The sequence below is a fragment of the Lytechinus pictus genome, chromosome 11, assembly GCF_037042905.1.
Source record: "Lytechinus pictus isolate F3 Inbred chromosome 11, Lp3.0, whole genome shotgun sequence".
Taxonomy (NCBI): Eukaryota; Metazoa; Echinodermata; class Echinoidea; order Temnopleuroida; family Toxopneustidae; genus Lytechinus; species Lytechinus pictus.
This window is the reverse complement of record NC_087255.1, coordinates 17,362,598-17,388,166: the sequence shown is the minus strand read 5'-3', so window position 1 is coordinate 17,388,166 and position 25,569 is coordinate 17,362,598. Positions and strand designations below refer to the sequence as shown.

The 25,569-nt window shown below is 37.4% G+C and overlaps 1 protein-coding gene and 1 pseudogene across 1 annotated transcript; both read right to left on the bottom strand.

Moving 5' to 3' along the window:
* Positions 1–834: 834 nt before the first annotated feature.
* Positions 835–9,480, bottom strand: LOC129270905 (deleted in malignant brain tumors 1 protein-like; annotated as a pseudogene).
* A 9,617-nt stretch (positions 9,481–19,097) lies between these two features.
* LOC135153098 (deleted in malignant brain tumors 1 protein-like) lies at positions 19,098–24,851 on the bottom strand. Its single transcript, XM_064107037.1, has 6 exons — positions 24,668–24,851; positions 23,353–23,664; positions 22,272–22,628; positions 21,533–21,865; positions 20,795–21,133; positions 19,098–19,312 (listed from the first exon to the last, which is right to left on the bottom strand). The coding sequence occupies exons 1-6, from the start codon at positions 24,849–24,851 to the stop codon at positions 19,098–19,100; spliced, it is 1,740 nt and encodes a 579-aa protein (XP_063963107.1).
* Between the last annotated feature and the right edge of the window lie 718 nt (positions 24,852–25,569).

The window sequence follows — 25,569 nt, the reverse complement described above, 5'->3', positions numbered from 1 at the left end:
TTCAATAACTCATGGTTTCATCAGACTATGTTACAATAACAATTCAGTGCACAAGTTATTACGTAAGTTAGGTTCTTCTATAATAAATTCATTAAGAGAATGAGGATTAACACTATGTATCGCGGGGGATTATTTAGTTCCCGATAACGTTCTTCGCGATAAATTTGAAATGGGTAAATATTACGCCACGACGTTTTAAATGCCTTTTCTCTCAGGTTTCGCAACTCTTGAGACCAAATTTGCGTCACCCTCATATGCGGTTTCGAAGTTACGAAACATTTTGTAAACGTATGTGTGGTGATACACATAGGCCGAAAGTGAACTGAAACCGGCCTCGGAAGCAGCTCGACTTCCGTGTCGACCTGTTGATGTGGTTTGAAAGCGGCTTCACATTGGCTTCCGTCCTGCATTTGGTATGTGTATCACCCCCAAGTGGTCTCAGGCCGGCATGACCACTTAACTAGAAATAACAGTTATAGCTAACGAACCGAAGTAAGAACAATAATAATGTATACGTGACTTGTGTCACGTGAATAGGCGATGTGAATCCAGCTTGAATGTAGACACACAATAAAACAGGCTTCAGACCATGTGCACCAGGGGGTAAAATGATCTCGAGGCGGCGTCAAATTGTATTCCTAAATATCCCTTCATTAGGAAAAATCAAATTTTTGTCACCTGAAAGAAGATATTATTCGGATCTATCGTGTCTTCTGTAACAGCGTCTATGAAAGCAAACGTAATGTCCATGTACTTGCGTTTCCACTCTGTTAGGTTTTGTCTGAATAGCATCTTCTTTTTCATTATTACAGAGGAAATTAATGTTCGATTTATTCAATTAAGAAGTGTTGTTTCATATTTTACAGCATTGCCATGATTCGGTGAATTTGTTGCGTCTGGGAGGAGGTAGCCATCGAGATCAAGATCCTCTCCGGATTTCGGTTGTTGGTAAACCGTTTTCATATCCATATAACCATGTGTCATGTGTTCATTTTTTCTTTTGGGCGAAAATTCAATTCCAACATTGTCATCAGACATTTTTAGGATTTCAGTTTTGCCACAATCCTTAATTGCTTTTTCATCTCTGGAAGGCATTTCTGTGTCTGGTCTGCAATACCCGTCCATGTCCTTGTCTTCGTTTCGTTGGTATGTTTGGCGAATGGTTTTCATGTCGGTGTATTCATGAATATTCCCTTTCCCGATATATTGAAGTTTATTAAAGTCTTCGGCATCGTGATTACCAGCGAGATCCATAATTATCTGTGATTCATACTCGTGACGAATCACACCAGTCTTTTGTCTATCGGGTAACCGGGGTGGGGCGTGTAAGTCTTGATAAGGCGTACTGGTAGATAGGGCGTTAAATGACGAGAGATTTGTGACATCCATATAAATATCATTGTCTGAATTACTAGCAGCCATTCTCTTTTTTAATCTATAAATACAGAACACGATTGATAAGATCACTAATATGCTTATGGAAAGCGTGCAAATTCCGATGACTATTATCATGTGAAAGCTAAGTACGAGAGCTGGTTCTGAATTAACTTTCAAATTTTGACCTTTATAAGTCACTGTCTGTGGATCTGTAGTTTCGTATTGAATATGCTTGGACGACTGTAACCATGGTGTATTTGTGGAATACATTTCATCAGATTTACTAGTGTCTGAGTACGTCGTAAAACCTATGAAGATATATGAGATAATGAAGATGAAAATTAGAAAATGTTGACGCCTAACATATTTTGCACACACATACGCACACGCACTTTCACCCTCGCACAGCCACACATAATTATGTAATGGTCCATTATATATCCAGTGAAAAAGGCAGATAATCAAGTTTATTGTGCTTTTGGGTCACGGATTAAGATTAAGCTGAACAATCGATTCTATTTAAACGGGCTCTCAGCCGAGTATTATCCAATTCATATCTCTCCAATAAACAATTTTTATGATGTAAATTATATTGTACGGATTTAATTTTTTTAATCCAGGTATCCCCGTGAAACGTATTAAGATTAACAAAAATAGCAATGCCGTAGCCGGAAATGTTTTTGGTAAAATGTAAGGAATGGTTATCTAAGGCGAGAACGACAAGTACTGGGATTTGAAAGGAAATTATCGAGTACGACAGATCCCTGTAGCATCTAACGTAATTTCACATGAAATGAATCTGTAATAGTGAATAATAACTTGATCAAAAGATGAATGAGTACTCAAAGGATATGGGTTTGTAACTCAGTGTCAGCCACAGTTTTAAATTACCTGTATTTCTGCATATGACGCCGGCATCCTCTTTATGTGCACAGTTATGTACACCTATCCCCTTGTGTTTACAGTCCTTGAGGTTGGCTTCTGATCCATTGCACTGAACACCATCCAACAAGATATCACCAGAACCATCACCAAAGTGAGCCTGGGGTAACGCAGCCAAAGCTCCCATAAATCCTAAGTGTCTGCACACAACGGTAGCATCATCCAGGTCCCACAAATCATCACACACAGTTCCCCAAGACCCTTCCACCAGAATCTCTACCCTTCCTTCATTATCGCTGGCTCCATCTGCAAGTCGAACTACCAAGGCAAAGTTAAGGACAATATACCGTAATCTGTATCGTCTAGTTTGCAGAACACTTTGGAAATTGTTAAGTGGTATTATAGTTCTATTTGTTGATTTTCAAAGGTAGATGTAATTACACAAGGTAAGACTAATTGAAGAACTTGATGTATTGTTTCTTCTTTCTATATGCTTACACCTGTAGCCCCAGGTTGCCAGCAATGGCCTAAGTATCATTTCAAATGCGGTTCATTTAATTGTGGGGCTTAACTTAATCGAGAAAAGAATAGAAAACATACCTTCTAGGAAGCACACGACTCCTGCATCTTTGTTATGACCACAGTAACTGTAATCTCCAATTCCTGGGTGTATGCAGTCTGCAAAAGTGTCTTCTGATCCGTCGCATTCGACCCAGTTTAGAAAAATGCGTCCAGAACCCTGACCAAACCTTGCAGATCTCGGTGCTTCCAAAGCTCCATCAAACCCTAACATTCTACAAACCACCTTGGCGTCACGCAGATCCCAATTAAAGTCGCATACGGTTCCCCAAGATCCATTGTGCATAACATTCACCGTGCCTTCGGCATCGTTTTCTCCGCCGACCAGCCGTACTTGGAATGGAGGTGAATGACCTTAGGTAAAAACAATACAGGTTACAGTGCATCATAATGCATAAAGCTTTACGTTCTGACTTAATAATGATAACGGATGCTTCTATAGCGCATGCTATTCAACAGAATCTCTATGCACCTAACATACAAGTAATTTAGTCTTATACCAGAACTAAAAATCAGAAAAATAAATATTAAATGGAAAATTAACAAACTATTAATATAATACACATTTCATGAACAAAATAACACAAAAACATGTTTGTTTTTAACAGTTTGTGGAAGATGGAAGTACAAGTTATGGGCCCACAATTGATGTAATTTATTCCATAATACAGGTGCTGCTCACTGAAAGGCACGATCCTCAAACGAACTTGTGTTTTACATTGGCACAATGAATAAATTATGGCTAAAATAGCGGATAATTCTTTGTGGTAAATATTCAGTAATCAGACCAGACAAATTAATGTTTTAGGGCATATTTCTAGAATCTTGAAAACAATTCTATTATGTGCAGGCAACCAATGCAGGTGTGTCAGCAAGGGCGTTACGGGATCCTGACCCTTATCAACAAATGATATGTCTGGCTGCGCTATTTTGCACTACTTGAAGGTTTTTTTTTACATATTTTTCAGGCAGGCCATATAAAAGTGAAGTGCAAAAGTCATTTCTAGATGAGACAAAAGTGTGAATCAACTTTTCATTGTTATTCGAAATCTTTGTACTTCTTCTCCATGAATACATTGCATATTGAGTCGTAATCCTAACATGTTCTTTTAACTGAAAGTGTTGATCCATGTGTACGCCTAGCCTGCGTGCTTTCGTTGTCTCATGTACATCGAACCCATTTACTTCAAAACAAGCTGATGTTAAAGCGGGAATAAACCTAGATGAGAAACGAGTCATTGGGTTGATTTTCAAACTATTTCTTCGAGCCCAAGACAGGACATCTGCAAGACAAATAATCCTGTTTATAGCAGTCTGTCGATCATGGGGCTTGAATGCTAAATACATTTGAGTGCCATCGGCGTATAGCATTGTCTCCAGCTCATGGGGCTTGATGATCGCTGATATTGGAGAGTTGTATAGCGTGTAGAGTAATGGACCAAGTATGGATCCCTGAGGCACCCCGGATAAATCGTCGGTTTATTTGGACACAACTTCGTTCAACTTTTACAACATGGGTACGTTGTCAGAGGTAGGATGATATCACTTCCGCACAGCACCATCTATACCATACAAATCAGGATGTCATGGTTTATCAGATCAAATGCACTAAAATCTAAGAGCACCAGCAGAACTTCATTTTTTCATCGAGAGAGACCAACATGTGATTCTGCACCCTAAGCAGAGCGGTTTCAACACTGTTGTGTGGCTATAAACAGCCTGACAACTGGTTATGCAGATCGTTTGCGGACAAGTATTCTGGAGTTGTCGGACAAGGGCTTTCTCAATAGTTTCCCCATGAAACAGAGATGTGAAATTGGACGATGGATAGACAGCTCATCGGCCAAAACATTAGTTTTCTTGTTGAGTGGTGTCACATCTGATTTTTTTTAATGAGAAGGAAAAACTCCCGTTTCGAGACTAGTGTTGATAATCTTCTTTATCAATGGTAGCAATACTAGGGAATGTTCCTTGGTAATAGAAGTTGGCATGGGAATCTAGAAGGGAAGTTGTAGATGATGACAATTTAATAAGTTTCAAAACATCAGCTTCATGGAGAGTTTCATATCTAGACAGTTAAGAATGGCATCTTTCGTTGAGCCCCTTACAGTCATGATCACTTGTCTGTGTCTTATCCACTTCAAGCAACAGTTCTCAGATCTGATGGAAAGTAGGATGACTGAACGACTATTTATTTATCCGAGGAGCGTTTACACTCAGCCCTGTAAATCCGTCTATCAATCTCAGTTTTAGATTTCAGCATGCACCGCTCACAACGACGCGTCGTCGCTCCTGCCTTGCAAGCTGAAGAGAATCATAGTAGGAAGCGTTTGGTCGAACAACGACGTGTCTATCTTTCACCGGTGCATGTATGTTATACAGGTCTACTATACCATCCGGAAAGTTCACCTCAGGTCTCTTTGACAAATTCATTATCCTGCCAGAATAGAATGAAGTTCATGTTTTTCATGTTGCATGAAAGTAGATGATTCCTTACTTGAGGAAAGTAGTTTTTCTTTAGTCTAGAGACGATGTGATCACCTGCATCAGATATTGAAAGGTCTATGTTTCGCCTGACAAATGGGTTGAGAAAGCCGCATGGTTCTGGAGCCTGAAAAAGTATAAGACATCTTTAAACGCCAAACTATCCGGATTGTCTTTTATATCCATATGGAAATTGAAGTCTCTAACCAAAAGTATATTTTGTTAAATTACATGTTGACTATCAAGAAAAGAATTAACTTGGGAAATCGGCTGGTCTGCTTCTCACGTGAGGAATCTGTCAAACACGTCTCTGTTAGAGACACTAGCGTACCTAAGGGGGGGGGGCAGGAGGGCAGAGTGCCGCCCCTGACGAGTCACAACCCATACAGGGGACGTACCATTGCCCCCCTGACGAGTCACAACTGATCCAGGGGACGTGCCCCCCCCCCCCCACTTTGAGAAGCAAAATTAATCATTTGTAATGTAAAAATGCAATTAAAAACAGACGTGTGCCCCCTCTTTTGAACTGTAAGACCTGTTTTTTTTTTTTGCTTGTCAGTTTTTTTCCTGGTACGAAATGTCCTTTATTTGCGGTTGAAGACTTTTTTTTGCTTGTCAATTTTGAGATTGATCTTTTGCAGCAGTACATGGAAGGGTAGTACATGGAGTTCAATATGTCTATCTATGTACTCTAAACATGCTAAAAGATGAAGATGAGCGAAATATTCAAATATTCATTATGTTCTACTTCCTGAAAGACTTCATAACAAGATACTGGTAAATAATCGTTTGGTGAGAAACAAATAATACGTATATGACTGCAAAACAGGAGCATGACAAATGTGTGTCTGCCAGCTAGACGAACAAAATCAATGGTAAGTGTGTATGGAACTTCACACACCTTCCAACATAAGGACTACACAAAAACTACATAAAACAGACAATTTATTTAGGTTACATCCAATGCTAACGATTGTCACACCTTAAATATTGTCGCGATTTTTAATAGTTATCCTTGTACTGTATCCATCCTTTCTGGTTATTATGAATTGTGCATATTGGTAAAACACAACACTTTACGCAAGAAAATACAGACACTGCTAAATTCTTTGATAACCGTTTAAAAAAATTTTTTTTCTAATTTATCGGGGCTCTACAGAAGAACCCGTTTCTGTTTTTCGAAGAATAAATTCAACGGTGTATAGCTTTTCGGTCATCACGTTGGTCATTGCTCATGAATGAAAGTTTATACTTCGAGCTAATAACAGTTTTTCATTAAGCTTGACGTAAGGGAATTCGGAACTCATCGAAAGCACCGATCTCAAAATTTGGTTGATGCTCTTGTTTTAGGAATTTTCACTGTTTTGAATTAATTACCTCTTCTAAAGCAAACAACACCAGCATCATTGTCATGGCTGCAGTTGGTGACTCCAAGTCCTCGATGGAAACAGTCAGCAACGGTATCCTCCATCCCTTTGCAGCCAACGTCATCAAGCAGGATTCTGCCGCTTCCAGCCCCAAACGTAGCTCTACCTGGTGTGGCTAAAGCCCCATCAAATCCAAGCATGTTACAAACGACTCTTGCATCTCGAAGATCCCAGTTATCATCGCATATTGTTCCCATTTCTCCTTTGTACAGTACATTCACTCTGCCTTCTAAATCGTTGGTGCCGTTGATTAGACGAATGCTGAATGGGTCTGTTGCAATTTGAATAAATTGTAGTGTAGAATTGAATGAACAGATAAAAGCAACCGAAAACGAAATTCATTGAGATTCTGATATGTTCAAATCCAAACATTTAATTCAAAATTTTAAGGAATGCTTGTTTAAATGTACGAATTTGCGAGTACAATTTGAATAGCTCAATTCGTTGAGATTGCGACAAACCCTACCTCCTGAGTAACATACGGCTCCTGCATCCCTGGAATGCACACATGGGTAACGTTCAATCCCTGTATGAGCACAGTCTGCTAGGTTGTCTTCACTTCCCTCACAGTTGACATACTTCAGCAGAACGCTACCAGATCCTTGACCAAACCTAGCAGATCGCGGAGATTCCAAGGCTCCATCAAACCCCAGCATCCTACAAACCACCCTGGCGTCTCTCAGATCCCAGTTGATGTCACAAACAGTACCCCCATGATCCATCATGCAAGACTTCTACTCTGCCTTCCAAATCGGTAGACCCACTGATAAGGCGAACTTGTAATGGATTCGGGTGCTCTTAAGTAAATTGAAAATGAAATCAAATTTAATTTATTTAAGTCACTGCTTCAATAAAGATAAAACACCCAAAGACTTACAATATTGAAAATACATTTATCACGATATGTCTAGCGCTTGACGGGTGTGAGAAAGACATGAGACCATTAACGGTAAGCAGTGAAAAAATCAATCAATAGAAATCGACACAATGTTAGAAATAGGAAGAAAAACAAGGCAGTAGATTTGAAAGGGATATCGTTGAATTAGTTCAACGATAAATTCCTCTTGGTATAAATTAATAATTCATTGAAACGCATTTTTTAATAATATTTTGATAGAAATTATCTGAAGAAGTAATGAATGTCGGGGATGTAAGATATTAATAAGTCAGCAATAAAACCCGATTCATGAAGATTTGAGAGTACCATTGCCTTTACCATGTTTACTGCTATTCACTCGGATCGCCGAGGAAGCGAACTATGATAACTACGAATAGAATTGATTGAAAAACTAACTTGTCATCGTTTAAAATTGGGAACGAAGACCTTGACAATGGGAAGTCTTCGCAGCTTCCACGCAGATCCTTTCTAGGACGCAGAAGTTTTAATTATCAAAAGCCCTTCATGACAAAGAAATCTTTGTCGCAAATCGGTGAATCGAAACAGCATTATTGTCTTGGACTCTGGGAAAAACGACATATTTGCAAATGTTTTGTCCGGTCAGAATCTTAGGATGATCTGCTACCCAGGTCCACTAACTTTCGACAAAAAGGCTCTCAATTGCCCATTGTGATTTTACTTGCATTTTTAATAAATTTACCACATTGCGAAATTCTTTCCCGTTGCAAATGTGAAAACCCTCTATTGATTTCCTTATGTCATTCCTTTTTCCATAGTAGTCTTCTCACACACGGCAAAAATTGAGATTTAAAAAAGAAAAAAAAACATTTTGTTTCCATTTCGTCTACTTATCGCTTTTTTTACTCTGTCAAATGATTCTACTTTATAAAGAGTTATTTTAACGAAATAGACCAAATCGGGCTAGATCAAACACATAATAAACAATGTACATGTACAAATACTGAAAATTAGACGAAATAGTATTGGCCTAAATACAATTATACCAATGGTTTCGTTAGATCCACCAACAAGACGAACATCAAAGGGATCTGAGTATGGGAAAGGAAGGTGTTTGAGAATCATTTTTTGCCATGGCCATTTTTAATAACGAATAATCCTTCGAGGACAAAACGCAAAGTCATTTAATATCTTAACCATGCTGCTATTACTTCATTAATTTTATCTAATTTCATCTATTTTTTTATGATTTAATATATTTATTCATTGAATCATTTTTATGTATCTGTATATTTATTCATTTTTTCGGTGGTGGGGATAATGTAGTGCATGAATATAACACATTTAATGGACATGTATTAACGCCATTTAATTTAATTAATTTGGCCTGAACCGTGAAATCAAATAAATCTAGAGCCATTTTGAGGCCAGGTTGTGAGCTATATTATATTATGTAGGCCTATATCTATTCAGAGAATCCCAGAGATTGTCTTCACTCCCATCCACCAGATTTGCTGAGTAAGCGTAGGCCTACTATGAGAACTTCAAAGATAAAATAAATAAAAACCAACTTGAATCGTTCAGATTAATACCGGAACTAAAATTTGTAGGTATTCTTTTATAGATAGCATATTATATCGTTAGATAGCAGATTTTGTTCCGATTTGTTTGTGGGAACTTACCTCCTGAGTAACAAACGGCACCTGCATCCCTGTCATGACCGCAAGAACTCCAATCTCCAATCCCTCGATGAATACAGTCAGCTAGGTTGTCTTCTGTCCCATAGCATTCGACCCAGGTTAGAAGGATTCGTCCAGATCCCAGACCGAACCTAGCAGATCCTGGTGTACTCAAGGCTCCATCAAACCCCAGCATTGTACAGACTACTCTGGCGTCACTCAGATCCCAATCACCATCACAGATAGTACCCCAGTATCCATCAAACAAGACCTCTACTCTCCCTTCAGTATGGGTAGGTCCACCAACAAGACGAACGTCAAAGGGATCTGGGAATTGAACAAGGAAGGAGATTTTTTTTTTATTTATCGTTTTATTTAACAGGGTAGCCATTTTAGTTATATAATCTGCTCGACCATCATATCATTGACCATTTAGATATTGCATATTTCTTTTCAATATTTAAACGCAAAGTCCTTTAATTTTGTTGATTTTCACTGTGCATATTTTGTTTTAGGCTTGCAATAAGCTCGGTACCGTGATCGACAATTAATATTGATTATAAATGTGTTTTTAATAGTCCTACACGGAATTTATGTATAAGAACAGTTTGTTTTTTCCAGTGACTTATAGTGTAAGAATTGAATAAAATATAATCAGTCGTTATATGAATATATTGTTTATAAAATTACAACTAGTGGATGATTTAAAGATTTTCACGAAGCAGCATCCCCCAATTGTATCACGGTGATAGCATGCAACTTAAAAGATATTTAGACCTCAAAAAAAGATACCTCCTGAAAAACATATGGCATTTGCATCCCATTCATGTCCACAATAGGAATCGACCCAAATGTCAGGACAATCTGCCAGGCTTTCCTCTCTTCCAAGGCAGTGGACAACGAGAATATCATCAGATCCCTGACCGTAGGTAGCAGCTCGAGGCGCATCGAGGGCCTCATTGAAGCCGAGCCTTCTGCAGACTACCCTTGCGTCGAGTAGATTCCAACCGTAGAGATCACAAACGGTCATCCATGAGCCAACGTAAAATACATCCACCTTTCCTTCACCAATGTTTACATTCGCTAGATCCCATTGCTCAGAGTCATTAAAGATAATTTGATCATTTACAGGTTAACGATAAATTACCGTGAAATTGCATTACACTGAAAAAATATTAAAAGAAATGTGTAAGGTTCATTCCCGGAAAAAAAAATTACAATGTAGTTGTGCAGAAAGATTACAGTTGTTTTCGAGACTCGAGATTTAAAGGAGTGATTTTCCAACATTGTAGGTTATATATTTAGTTATCCTATATTTCACTTTGTTATGCAAAAAGTTTATAATGCTTATTTTTTTAAAGCGGTCCTTGACCTCATTTTATTTCTATAAAAGTAAATTTAACTGGTAAAAGACAAACGAAGGACCCACGTTGAAAAGCAGTTAACAGAAACGCTACGTTGTTAGACCAGATTTGAATACCCCAAGTGTAATTGGTTGTTACATAGTTGGGTAGATTGTTCCGTTTTTAACCAGTGGCTTTTAAACAAAGCTTGCTTGTCATCATTGGCTCGAAATCTTGGGATATGGTTTACTTTACTGGTACTGGCGTTCGAATATACATTACAACTGGACTCTTGGAATTGTATAAAGGGGATATATCATCAAGTATATTTGGAACAATTGACTATGTTGTACATGGAGCCGGCCATTGATGAGTGTCAGGTAAAGTCTAAGTGCTCTTAGACTGACGAAAGATAAGACATGCAGGATAATTCTGGAGCATTGAAGACGATGTATGTTCTTTAATTAACACCTGTATAATGTCATAATAGTCAAGGTATGACAGAGCCAGAAAACCAAAAATATAAGCAGCACTCTTTATTAAGGCATTTCTCGATTTGGCTTAGACTACGTATTTGAGAATATTCCTGACATTTGAAACTTGTTAATTCAGAAGCATGGAATTTACAAAGGGTTCCAACATTAAAGACAGGTTCAACTCTGTGGTGTTATCTAAGGCTAGTGTAAAGTCCTTCAGCAGAGGACACTGGACTTTTAAAGCAATACTACAAGCTCAATTTGATCTTGGTTTAATTTTAGTTTATTCGATGTCATTTATAATTGAACGTCTTGCATGGCTTCCAATAAGTCAGTTTGGTTGTTATAGAGTTGGTTAGATTGTTACGTTTTTAACCAGTGGCTTTTGAAGATAGGTCAACCAGAAAAAATGGAACAAACTTCACCCAAAACGGATGTCGTCAGCATTAACGTGATAATCTATACATGTTTAATGTCGGATACTGTCTTTTAGTACATCGTAACAGCAGTGGACCCATTACTGATCCTTGTGGGACACCGTATTACCCAGTATGGTGTTAGGTGACACCACCCCAATGCTTATCAAATGCGATACTTGTCCAGTGAGATAAGACGTCAGTCAGCTCAATACTTTATAGGGAAAACCACAGATGTCTTGAAACGGTGCATGTGATCAAATTATATTGGGTGTGAGGTGTATAAAGCAGATTACATGTTCAATGATTTCCAAATGCCATAAATAGAATTATCAAAAGCACAGGGAAGAGCATTCTGAAAACTCACGTAAGCTGCTCCAGTTCAGTGATTCCTTCTGCATACAGATCTGCAGATTGTCTTCATTGTCTTGTATCCAAGATTGTTCCACAAATGTGATATAACCACCTTCGCTGAGGCAACTAATTTCCAAGAAGCTTTTGCAAGAAGCCTGTTTGAGGTAAATCTTTAGTTTCTTAAGTCACCTGTGTCAATATTTTTGTCAATAATTCAGGCACCACTGATGCAGCCCATTATGGAATTTGACCTAATGTAACCAATGCGTTGATAATAGACTTCAACCGCGGTAAAAATAATCTGACAATGAAACATTAATGTATTTTATATAAGAAATATAATATTCATGTAGAAAGAAAATTTTTAGGTGTGTATCATATATCATGTTTACAATGTTGATGATTAATGGTGGCTTTAAAAAAAAATTCTCACACTCATTTACCCCCCCCCCCCCTCCTCCCTCTCTTTTGCGATCTCTATCTCGATCTTCTCCTTCGTTTCTCTATTTATCAATCTCCTTCTATTAACATGAAATAATATACAGTTTTCTCATGATGCAATGCAATCAATATAATTTGTGTGTACTGACAGGATAACGAACAGAATGGTACACTGTTTTACATTTATTATATAAACAAAGTATTATTGTAAAATAGAATATACATAGTTGCATAAGCGTTAGTTAACAGCATGTGACCGTAGAAAATTAGTGTAACTTAAATATAATGATCCAATAAATCAATTAAATAGAAACAATGAAAAGTTATCATTACAATCAATACAAAAGGAATGCAAACATTAGAACGATAATAATCAAATACATTTAAACAATACATTGAATAAGAGAGGTTAATAAGAGAGGGGTTATGTTATTTTTTTTTACGACGAGGAGGTTAACATGCAGGGCTAGGAATATCTTTAAAGAAATGATGTTGCTTTTATATAGCGCTTGATACATCAGAACGACGTGTCTTAGCGCTTTACGTATATATATATATATATATTACCCCGATCATCGAATTCAATCAGTCATTCTCGCACGCGATGTATGCACATATTTCACTCACTGGGAAGTATTCCAGTCAGTCGCCGATGAGGCGCACACATCACTGGACAAGTTACAATTACTTTCACATCCTACCCGGGTACCCATTGAGCACCTGGGTCGAGAGTGGCAAAGTGTGTATTAACGCCTTGCCAAAGGACGCCAGACCGCGATGGGATTCGAACACACTGCCCTCTGTTTACAAGGCGAGAGTCAGTACCACTATACACCACGGCTCCTCCTCCTCACTTTACATTATGTCCACGATGCTGTAGGCATGACGTTGTTTAGCGAATTACAGTTTTGCAAATAAATAAAAGGTTTCTTCCAGACTTTCGCACCGGCATAATGAATCATTCTAAATTAGTTTTGGTACAACTAAACTGAGAGAACTGGCATTTCTAACATTGATACAATTAAACATTAGGTCTGCTAGAAAATAATCTCGTCTTTGCTAAAAAAAACTTGGCAAAAAAGCATCAATATTTGTCGGTGCCATTAATTGCTGGTCTCATATTCAAAATTAGTCCTTGATAATGTAGATGTCTTTCCTTACGGTAATAATGTCATAGCGAACTGTCATAGAAAAAAAAACATATTTAGCGCTTAGAACATGACGTATTGCAACCTATGTACATATTATTATCATTCTTCTTCTTTTTCCTTTCAATTCTACCAATGTGAAGACTGACTATCAAACAACTTTAAACATTTGGCCAGAGAGTAACAATTTCTTCTTTATTTGGGGGTTATTTAAAAAAAAAAGGAATTTCTATATAAATATACAGTATATTGTCTACTAATAGCATTCAATACAATTGGTGAATATTATTTAAGTGCAAAACCTAACATTTTATCACTGTGATATACATTATTTGTGTTCTTCACAATAGTGTATGTCGTGTTTTAATTTATTTTCAACAATAAAAGAAGCGCGAAAGTGTCTAACTTGCTTTTGTTTCCTCAGACATTACACCAGTATATCAATCTGTACACACTAAGAAATAGGGGTGCAAGAAATGTGCAACTTTGCGGGAAAAGGTGCAGAGCGAGCATAGTTGCACCTTTCACTCGCCACCGCGTCTGCGCAGGACCGCAGCGGGTGGTTGGGGTGCAAGTTTGAACCTCGTGTATAGTCTACATGTAGGTTACTGTTCTTCATCCTAATAAAAATGCTCGCAAAGTTAACCTGCTCGGCAATGTTTTTGTGTGTGTAAGAGTGTGCGTCTTGTGTAGTGTAATGACAATAAAACTACATCTTAACTTGCGAAATTGCTCCTAAATAATGCGGTATATAGTTTACAGGGTCTGGTAACAATCTACGCAGAAATCGTACGTGTTGAGGGGTCTGTGAATTAATAAAATAATTGCATAATTCGAATATTATCAACACGTTACGCTTGTCGTGACTGGTTTGGTGAGAGTAATTGTAAGAAAAGTTATCTAAGTATTTTTTTGTGGGGAAATCATTTCAGTGTTATTTATCAGTGAATAAATTATACAATTAGTAGTTTTATAATTACTAACTGTTCCCTTTTGATAACTTAAATATTTCAGTTTTATTCATATTATCATTAAAGTGAAAATATTTGTTTATTTATGTTACCAAGCATTGTTATCTTTACTCAAAGTTTAGTTTCATGTATGATATGATGATTTTCGTTGTTCTTTATGCTTTCACCAGGTCATTGATGAAAAACAGTTTTATGCTGAATTTTTGTACCTGGATAAATATGTTCTAAAAAATAAATCAGGTCATTCGGCAAATAAAGTCATTTCGTAACTATTTCAATAAACGATCCACCATTTCTTTTCTGTTTGTGCCAATTAATTTATTGCAGAATTAAAGCTAGAGGTAGAAATCACTGACTCTGATTATGCAGCGCAGAAGAATTCCGTAACCAACTTGGCCAAACGGACAATGCGGATGACCAGGCACGGTGGCATCGTGATAGGAAAACGTATCAAGTTGGATCCATCACAGTCTTAGGTGTAACTTTGCACCTTTAAAAGTGCAGACCAGATTCCATAATGGGAGTACCTTTAAGGTGTAACTTTAAATCTTTCTTGATGCAAATAAGCACCTATTGGGTGATATTCTCCACCTTAAATAAAAATATGGATATGGTTCAAAATAATATATCTAACCCTGATATAGAACATATATGATGGGAGAGGGGAAATACATACCAATATATGGCTTTATTCCGTCAAATTTTCGAGCAGGATCGAGTGCGTGTAATTCATTGTCCATAGACATCGGTTTATTTAGTCAGTGAAGTCTAGACTAGTCAAACTATCGGCATATAATCGCTTAAAAATCCCTTCCGGTATCAACGCTTTTCGCTAGCATAACGGGAAGAGGTCTTGAGTGCAGTTACAACGACATGAACGAGGTGAGTTCGAGTCCCAAGCGAGGTAAGCAATACTTAAAAATCCATAGAAAAATATAAAGTTAACAAACCAAAGGTCTCGACAATCTTTATTTTTTGATGGGGGTATACAATGGAACTCTTTCCCTAATTTGCACCTTTCAGCAGAGGCGGCGGGACGCCAGGCTCATACAATGAAAGTGGAGGGGCACCTATTGTTTGGCAGACAAAAGGTGCCCCTCCACTTTCTTTGTCCGAGCCTGATGTTCCGCCGCCCCTGCCTTTGAGGAAGGTGCAAAGTTGCACCTATATTTCTCCGTGTGTATGCCCATTTCTTTGTCACAAATTCGAAGGCTTCCATTGATTGTCATAAAATTGATATTGAAATGTCTATAAATCTCATAAAATATGTCTTCGATACAAGTGATTCTTGGAATTACTTCCAATTTCATATTTATAGATGAAAATTCGTTTATACCAAGTGGATGGTTATATCCCTTTCTATGATTATATAAATACATAAGAAAATGCATAAACGTTTATTCTTATTAGTCAGGAAATAACGACAAATTTAAGCATAGCAGATCCAGTACCTATCGATATTTACAAGCTTATGTCCATGATTTGTTTGGCCTTTTGACCAATATTGGAGGTGTCGGCAGTTCGAAAGGGTATGTTGATATCTGTGGATCTGTTACCCCCAGGGGCAGTCAAATATATTGCTGTTCACACGCGTGACCAAAAAACGGGGCTAACCCTAAGAAAACTGGAGGGGGGGGGGCTGATTCAGCCCCCTCGACATTTTTCGTGATAAATCTGCCTCGCGAAATTTCTTGACCGCGTCGCTCACTGACTTTTTACATTCAAGTCTCGCTCAACGTTTGAGACCAAAATTGCGACCCTAACATTTCGTAAGTGCATGCAGACCCAAAATTGCACAAAAACGTGAATTTGTGTACAAATCCAATGCAAATAGTGTTTTTAGCCAAAATTCATAAATGTATCATTATTTTTCCTTTTACAGATTGAAATCAATGAATTCCATCTTATTTATGGTCAAAATATATATATATTATTAATGCAATAAAAAAACAGAAAGTAAAAAAAACATAGAAATACATAAGAAATTTGGAAAACACTAAAATACATAAGAAAATAAATGTGATTTAGAATTTTTTGTTTGTACATTTGATCAGATTCATTAGCATTTTAGGGGCATTATTTAGTTAATTAAAGCAAACTTTTGATTTTACGCATAAATTAGCATAATTAATTAGCAATGAGATATTTCGAAGAATTTGATCTCGTAGTTTTGTATATTATGCCATGGGTAACGCGTGTGCCAAGTGTCGTTGCGATCGCGCGATCGACGGCGGAGATCATAAGGGGGACTGAATCAGCCCCCCCCCCCTGTCTTCTTAGGCATCGAAATAGCCCAGTCTATTTAGGGTTAAAGGGGTGTTTCCCAGTTTTGGTCGCGGGCCGAGCGTGCACTCGTTTTTTTTAAAGGGGTAGTTTTGAAAGACTGGTCAATGGTCAATCGCAGTGTCAAACGCATTTAGGATATGTTTTTCCAAAGCTTTTTTTTAAGACTACCCAAACGTGTTTACGGTATGTTTTTTCCCCGAGCCCTTTCCCCTGGGTAATATTCTGGCGGCAACTTGTTTAGGGGCCGAAATGTGTAAATAAAGCCCCCGAAAAAACTTGTTTAGGGGTTTTTAATGCACACGGAGAAAAACTCGCTTAGGGGGTACCGGGTACTTGGAAAAAAAATTGACAACGCGTGTGTACAGCAATACATTTGACTGCCCCCCCCCCCCCCCCCCGGGCTGTTACCCCGTTTAATCGTTTCTTCGAAAGTAGTTTTCTGAGATATTCGCGCGGGGTAGAAATCGGCACAATTGACTTTGAAATGATTTCGTATTGTCAGTCTTCCGATGATTTTGATAATCGACTTAACTTTAAAAATGTGCTAAGGCATAGAGTTAATTATTCGATTTTGAAATCAAATGGTTTGTTACATTCTACATTGCGATTGTACAGTCGCGGGTGAAATATACATGTGCCCATATTCATCTATAATCAGTCTTTGTCACTTGAAGGTTTTGTGTAGGTAGGTCCAATGGTTATGTATTCATGTATCTCTCTTTCCGTTCTTCCACTCAGTACAAAGTTATAATCTACGTCTTTGCAAGTAGACTGCATGGCCTTGTCCACTTATTTGAAGAGGCATGAGTAGCGGAAATAATAATAATAATAATAAACATTGCTTATATAACGATGATATAATCATGTCTCTATGCGATTTAGAAAGAAGAATAGAAAGAATGGAGAAGAAAAAAAAAGAAAAGCCTGTTCACAGAGGAGCAAATATATAATCAATTAATAGGTAAATGTATATCTTATTTTACAAAAAGGAATGTCTTCAAAAGATACTTAAATGATTATACATAATTAGCTTGTTTAACAATATCGGGTAATTTATTCCAAAGTTCAGCAGAGTATATTTTGAATGAACGAGCGCCGTAGAATTGAGTATTAATTTGGGGAACTACTGGGAGAGATTTGTTGTTTGATCTTAATTTTCATTGGGGTACATAGGCCTACTGTTCAATTAGTTCTTTGAGATAGAATGACGAATGACCTTGTAAGCATTGGTTTTTTAGGAGTAATATTTTGTATTCAATACAGGATTTTACAGGAAGCCAGTGTAATTCTTGTAGTATGGGTGTTATGTGTTCGCTGCGCCTCGTTCTTGTTATGAGTCTCGCTGCCGAGTTTTGGACCCTTTGAAGTTTATGAATTTGATTATCAGGGAGGCGATACAAAAGGCTACAAAAGTCAATGTGTGATATTACAAGAGCATGAACCAATTTCTTTGTGGCTTCTGTTAAAAACCCGCGAATGTTCAAAATGCTATACAAGGCAAACGAACTAGTTTTACATACATTGTTTATTTGAGCTTTCATACTTAGTTTTCTATCCAGTTGTACACCAAGATTTCTTGCAGTTTCTACACATTTAACATAGGTATTATCAAGTCCTATTCCTTCTATCTGTCTACTATTTCTAAATTTACTAGTGAGATGAAGCACTGCAGTTTCATTACAATTAAGTTTAAGTCCTTTATCAGTTGACCAAGAAATCACATCTCGGACACACCTCTGTAGTCTGGTAGTGGCATCTTGCTGCTCACTGTTTTTTAGGACTATGTACATTTGCGTATTCTCAGTATACATCATGCAGCTTATGTTATGGTGAGTGATGACATCCTAAAGTGGAGCAGCGTATAAACTAAAGGCCAAAGGTCTGACAACTGAGCCTTGAGGTACTCCATAGCTGGTATAGCAGGTCCGTGAATTTGATTTTCTAATCAAAACAAAATGTCTCCTATATTGGATATAAGATTGGAACCACCTCAAAGCATCTTCACAAATTCCGTAGCGTGTCTGGAGACTGGAAAATAAAATGTGTTTGATATCCATGCATTTATGAATCATTCCTTCTTGGGACGCATTCCAGTATTATTCATGGTAAGTGGTTTAATTATTTGCCGACACTTGCTATAAAATAAATGTCACCCCATTGGACGTAAGCTTTATCTGAAAGTTCGTTTCCAGAACGTTGGATGAGGTATTCGTCAAGACTAGTAATCTTTGGTATCTTGGAATCTTTGGCTAGCAGATTCGATAGCCATGTAATCATGATCCCCATTTTGTCCGCTAAATTGCAATATTCCTTTAACACTTACTTCACTTCTGTTGTTGGCCTGACATGTTGATTTTGCTTGGGTGATTCGGAATCACTTAACGTTTGGTGGATGTAAAGCTTGGGAGAAGATACCCTTCAATATCTTGGTCAGTGTTTGCTGACGTGATATCGGAAAGAAGGTAACCGTCAACATCTACGCCTGAGCCATATGCAGGCTTTTGATACACAATATTCATGTCCATGTACTTGTGAGCTTTATCCTTAACAGTTATGTTGCCATTTTCTGCCACATCGGAGGTATGTGTTCCTTCTGATAAGTGCAAACATGACATGGACATGCTTGCAGGGGTTGGTACATGATTACCGTCAGACACTGCGTCTTGGGTTCTTGGGATCCTTTGTTCGATTGGCCTCATGTCCATATATTTATGAGCAGCATCCTGCCTTATATTCTCTGTTTTTCTTTGCACCCTTATTCGATTTTCATAATATGTTTCATCTGATTTCTTTCCTATCTCCATATACACCCTTGGCTCTGAATCTTTAGCAATTGTTGAAAGATAATCATCATTAAATTCATCGTGAGAAACTGATTTTTTCTCGAAAATGGTGTTTAGGTCCGTGTATTCATGACTGACGTCGGTCGGACTTTCATATTCTGCTGAGGCTATTTGTGATTTGTTATGTTGAGAAATAACGGCTGACCAGCGTTCCGGTAATTTTGGTGGAGAACTCAGATCTTGATAAGTTAAGTCCTGACGGGCAACAGTATTTGAATGCATCAAATCCATGTATGTACTAGTATCAGAATTCGGTTTCGCTCGTTTCATCCGCCTTTGACATAGGCCAAATACAAAGGCTGCTAAAACCATGAAACCCGACACAGGAATGCAAATTACAAGCCACAGGAAAAGTTCGCCACGGACATTATTTGATTGTAGATTTGTAGGCTCATCGAGATTGAAATTTCCAAGTTTGTTAGGGTTTCTGTTCAGGGAATTGTTACCCATATCAGCTGCGAGCCCTTCTAGTGCTGTACTAGGAATTAAAGTCCACATATTCGTCTCGAGATTAAAAGAACTAGTAGAAACTGGAAGAAGGAAAAAAAAGAAATTATAGATGTTTGGTGGAATATGAAGAAAAACATAGGAAATGTCAAGATTTATATAATATAATCATAAAGCTAACACTTTACAAATCTTAGAGAAAAATAACAAAAAAGCACTCACAGTATATCAAGCGTACAATTCATCTTTGGAATTGACTTTTCATAAGTACTTATCAAGATACTAACAAGTTTCAGGGGTAATTGAATTTTAAAATGGTAGCCATCAAAATAGTTATTTTACTGGTAAAGCAGACGAAAAGAATATAAGCTGAAGAAATAGAAGGAATGAAAGAAAGTATGTGACGGAATATAAAGCGTGGAGGCAGACCTTGAAGTAAACACCTGATAGTGGTCAGAGTCACATGGGACAGTGGACTTATTTAGATAAAAGATACATATTAAGAACAATCATACCAGTTTACGTTTCAAGGCGGTAATTAAATATAAAATTGCAAATCTAGAAAGAGTTGATATATGTGTGTTTGTATTACTCCTCAATGAAGTCATTGATACCATTTCTGGAGCCACATTACAATACTTCAATTAGGGATAATAAAGCTACATGTATGATACAATGTACTAGTACTATTTCAGTTCGAATGTTTTTTGGTGTCTGTTGCAAACGATTTGTTTTGATGGAAATAAAAAGATAATTAATTTTAAGTTAACAAAATCTAACACTACCTTCATGACCTTCGGAATAACAAATGGCTCCTGCATCTTTTGCATGACTACATGAGTACCGCCCGATCCCTGCGTGAGCACAGTCTGCAAGGTTATCTTCAGTTCCTATACAGTTGACATACTTTAGCAGAACTCGACCGGAACCTTGGTCAAACCTAGCGTATCTCGGTGCCTCCAAGGCTCCATCAAACCCCAACATCCTACAAACCACCCTAGCGTCTCTGACATCCCAGTTCATATCACAAACAGTACCCCAGGATCCATCATGCATGACTTCTACTCTGCCTTCAACATCGGTAGACCCACCGGCAAGGCGAACTTGTAATGGGTGTGGATTTGCTGCACGGAAATACGAATGATCCTGGTTGAATTAATAATAAGCCCACATTTTCTAATCTCCTATGAGAATATTATCAATCACACAATTTTTATTACTCAAAAGATAATCATAAAAAAACGTTTTTTAAACTAAGCTTTATAAGGGCAAAATAGCTGCAATCTTAAACAAAATCAGAGCCCTTTTAATGAGAAATTGGGCGTTGAATAAATTTTGTCTAAAAAAAACTTTAATTCCCGTAGGTATCCCCCCTTTTCACTCTCTCTTAAGACGACTCGTACATTTTAAAGAATAAAGTCACAAAGAGAAATTTAAAATAGAACAAACAGAATAAAAATATTTCAAGGTATATTTTGTTAGATCTCAGATTTTGTTCTCAGAGGTTTTTAGTGAGAACACACCTCCTGAGTAACAGACGGCACCTGCATCCCTGTCATGACCGCAGTAACTCCAATCTCCGAACCCTCGATGATAGCAGTCAGCTAGGTTGTCCTCTGTTCCATCGCATCCGACCAAAGTTAGAAGGATTCGACCAGATCCTTGACCAAACCGAGGAGATCTCGCTGCTTCCAAGGCTCCATCAAACCCCAGCATCCTACAAACCACCCTGGCGTCTCTGAGATCCCAGTTCATATCACAAACAGTACACCAGGATCCATCATGCATGACTTCTACTCTGCCTTCAACATCGGTAGACCCACCGGCAAGGCGAACTTGTAATGGGTGTGGATTTGCTGCACGGAAATACGAATGGTCCTGGTTGAATTAATAATAAGCCCACATTTTCTAATCTCCTATGAGAATATTATCAATCACACAATTTTTATTACTCAAAAGATAATCATAAAAAACGTTTTTTAAACTAAGCTTTATAAGGGCAAAATAGCTGCAATCTTAAACAAAATCAGAGCCCTTTAAATGAGAAATTGGGCGTTGAATAAATTTTGTCTAAAAAAAACCTTTAATTCCCGTAGGTATCCCCCCCCCCCCTTTTCACTCTCTCTTAAGACGACTCGTACATTTTAAAGAATAAAGTCACAAAGAGAAATTTAAAATAGAACAAACAGAATAAAAATATTTCAAGGTATATTTTGTTAGATCTCAGATTTTGTTCTCAGAGTTTTTTTAGTGAGAACACACCTCCTGAGTAACAGACGGCACCTGCATCCCTGCCATGACCGCAGTAACTCCAATCTCCGACCCCTCGATGATAGCAGTCAGCTAGGTTGTCCTCTGTTCCATCGCATCCGACCCAAGTTAGAAGGACTCGACCAGATCCTTGACCAAACCGAGCAGATCTCGCTGCTTCCAAGGCTCCATCGTACCCCAGCATCCTACAAACCACCCTGGCGTCTCTGAGATCCCAGTCATGATCACAGATAGTTCCCCAGGATCCATTGTAATAAACCTCTACTCTGCCCTCAGTATCGTTATATCCACCAATAAGACGAACTTGAAAGGGATCTGAGTATATGGAAAGAAAGGCGTTCGAGAATCCTATTTATGTCATGGCCATTTTCAATAACGGATAATTCTTTAAGGACAAAACGCAAATTATTTAATATGTATAGTATGTAGTTATCACTTCATTCATTGAATATTTTTATGTATTTTTTTTTTTTTTTTTCGGTAGTGGGATAATGAAGTGCATGGATATAACATATTTCATGGATATGTGCTAAAGGCATTTGGCTTAGAGATTTTTCCTATTAATTTGGCCTGAAATGAATCAAAATAGATCTAGTGCCTTCTTGAGGACAGGATGTGGGCTTCGATATACCTTTGTGTATCTTTATGGATGAAGTTATATTCAAAGATAGTCTAGTCTTCATTCTCATTCACCAGATTTGTGAGTGGCCTACTATGAGCGCCTCAAATATAAAATGAATGAAAACCAACTTGAATCGTTCGAAATAAACACCGGAACAACTTTTTTTCAAATATACACATTAAACTAAACTTTATATGGGCTAAATAGCTGCAATCTTAATCAAAATCAGAGCCCTTTTAATGAGAAATTGGGCGTTGAATAAATTATGTAAAAAAAACTTTAATTCCCTTAAGTATCCCCTTTTTTCACTCTCTCTTAAGACGACTCGTACATTTTAAAGAATAAAGTCACAAAGCGAAATTTAAAATAGAACGAACAGAATAGAAATATTTCAAGGTATATTTTGTTAGATCTCAGATTTTTTCCTCAGAGTTTGTAGTGGGAACATACCTTCTGAGTAACAGACGGCGCCTGCATCCCTGCCATGACCGCAGTAACTCCAGTCTCCAACCCCTCGATGAATACAGTCTGCTAGGTTGTCTTCAGTTCCATAACATGTAACCTGAGTCAGAAGGATTTGCCCGGAACCCTGACTAAACCTAGCAGATCTCGGTGCTTCCAAGGATCCATCAAACCCAAGCATCCTGCAAACCACCCTGGCGTCTAACAGATCCCACCAGTCATCACATACAGTACCCCAAGATCCGTTGTAAAAGACCTCTACTCTGCCTTCAGTATTGGTAGATCCACTAACGAGACGAAGTTAAAAGGGGTCTGGAATAGAGCAAAGAAGGTGGTCGATAATTATATCATTGACTTTCGATAATGGGGCATTTGTTTTCAATATCATAACACGAAGTCCTTTAATTACTTGTTAATGTTTAGTTGATGAGAAACACAATAAATATTTGTTTATTTTTTTTATTTATGTATATTTATTGTTTCTATTATTTTTTATGGTGAACTGTAATGGGTATAAGAATCATGATGCATGAAACAATTAAGGTTCTTTGGCCCAAAAGATCTTGAATCTACTTGAATTTTGATTTATTTGGTTTATTTCATTTGTATAATATAGAATGGATATTATTCAATATACAAATCAGAGATACATAAGTACTAAAACATTTCATAAATCAATGCAAATCAATTATTAAAAAAAAAAATAATGAGCTTAAACTTACACATTGGTAATAAAAATACGAACAAATACTTTAAAGCGATGAATAGTTGTATATATGCTTAAAAAGAAGTAAAGAACTAAGGATAAAGAACACCAGCTAAGAAGGGATGCTTGTGTAATGCTGTTTTTTATCAAACAGAATTCAAATATTACAGGAACCTATATAGGATATTAAGAAGTGTATGCAGAAAGATAATTTCAGGGATGATAATGTATGCTTGGTCATGGAAGCCGAAAATGACGAAACAGAGATGTATGGGGTGGGCGCTCCACGAAGTAAGAATACGATACAACAGGATGTTAAAGGAAAAAATGAGTGGCAAAAGGCTACAGTCGGAGGTAGGACATGTACAATTGTCAAATGATCGAAGGGCTGTTGTGAGTAAGAAACAAATAGTGTTTTTTTTTTTCAAATGTACTTAAGCTTAAACTCTCTTATATTCACAGGAAATGAATTCCAGAATTCAGGGATAGTGAACATGAAGGTGTTGTATGTAAGTGCTGTACGAGTCTTTTTTGAATTCCTGTGTATACCTAGTATACGAGTACAAAAGCTCAGGTATTATTTACACACTTTTTTACCTCCTGAGTAGCAGATGACACCTGCATCCCATTTGTGTTCACAATAACTCGTAGCATCAGATACATCGTAACAGCCTACAAGACTCTCTTCTGATCCAGAACAGTCGACGAAGACAATATCATCAGATCCATGACCAGAACTTGTTAATCTCGACGCCTCCAAGGCCCCGTCGCAACCGAGCATTCTGCATACTATCCTACGAGACGCCACTAGTCACCACCACAAACGGTCATCCATGATCTACCGTAATATGTGTTCCACTGATGAGAACTCCGTAGACAATAATTTGTACCGATTTTTTTTACGCATAGGGCTTTGTCGAATTGAAATATGAATTAATTTAGCTTTCCTCAAGATGCGTTATTCGATGTATTAATTGAAGCATTATTTTGACTCAAGATAAATAGATTTGTCAGAACCTGAAAAACACGTACAAATTATTGTCCACATAGTTTTTATTTATTTCCTTGTTGATTAATTGATACTTGATATGTATTTGATGTACCGACATGCATCTTTATATTCGAGAAGACTGTATATTAAATGACAATTTTATATACAATTTAGTTCAGCATGTTCAGTATTTGAAGAAAAATCACACTTTTTAACGCATTACAATCACAACTTTATACGCAGCATTAAACACAGGGTGACTTTATAATTCATGTGGAATAATAACACAAAAAAGAAAGGAAACCGTTGTTACTGGTCATTGCCTCTGAACTCACTTGTCGTTTTATACCAACATCTTCACGAAACTTTTTTTTACAAAACTGTAATATTACAGCGCTTTTATGGTAACTCACTCTTGAACAACAAAAACGCGTAATATATCATTACTTTAGAGACATGTATTTGATTAATAATCAGCTATTTATTTGCATTTATTACCGACAGTAGT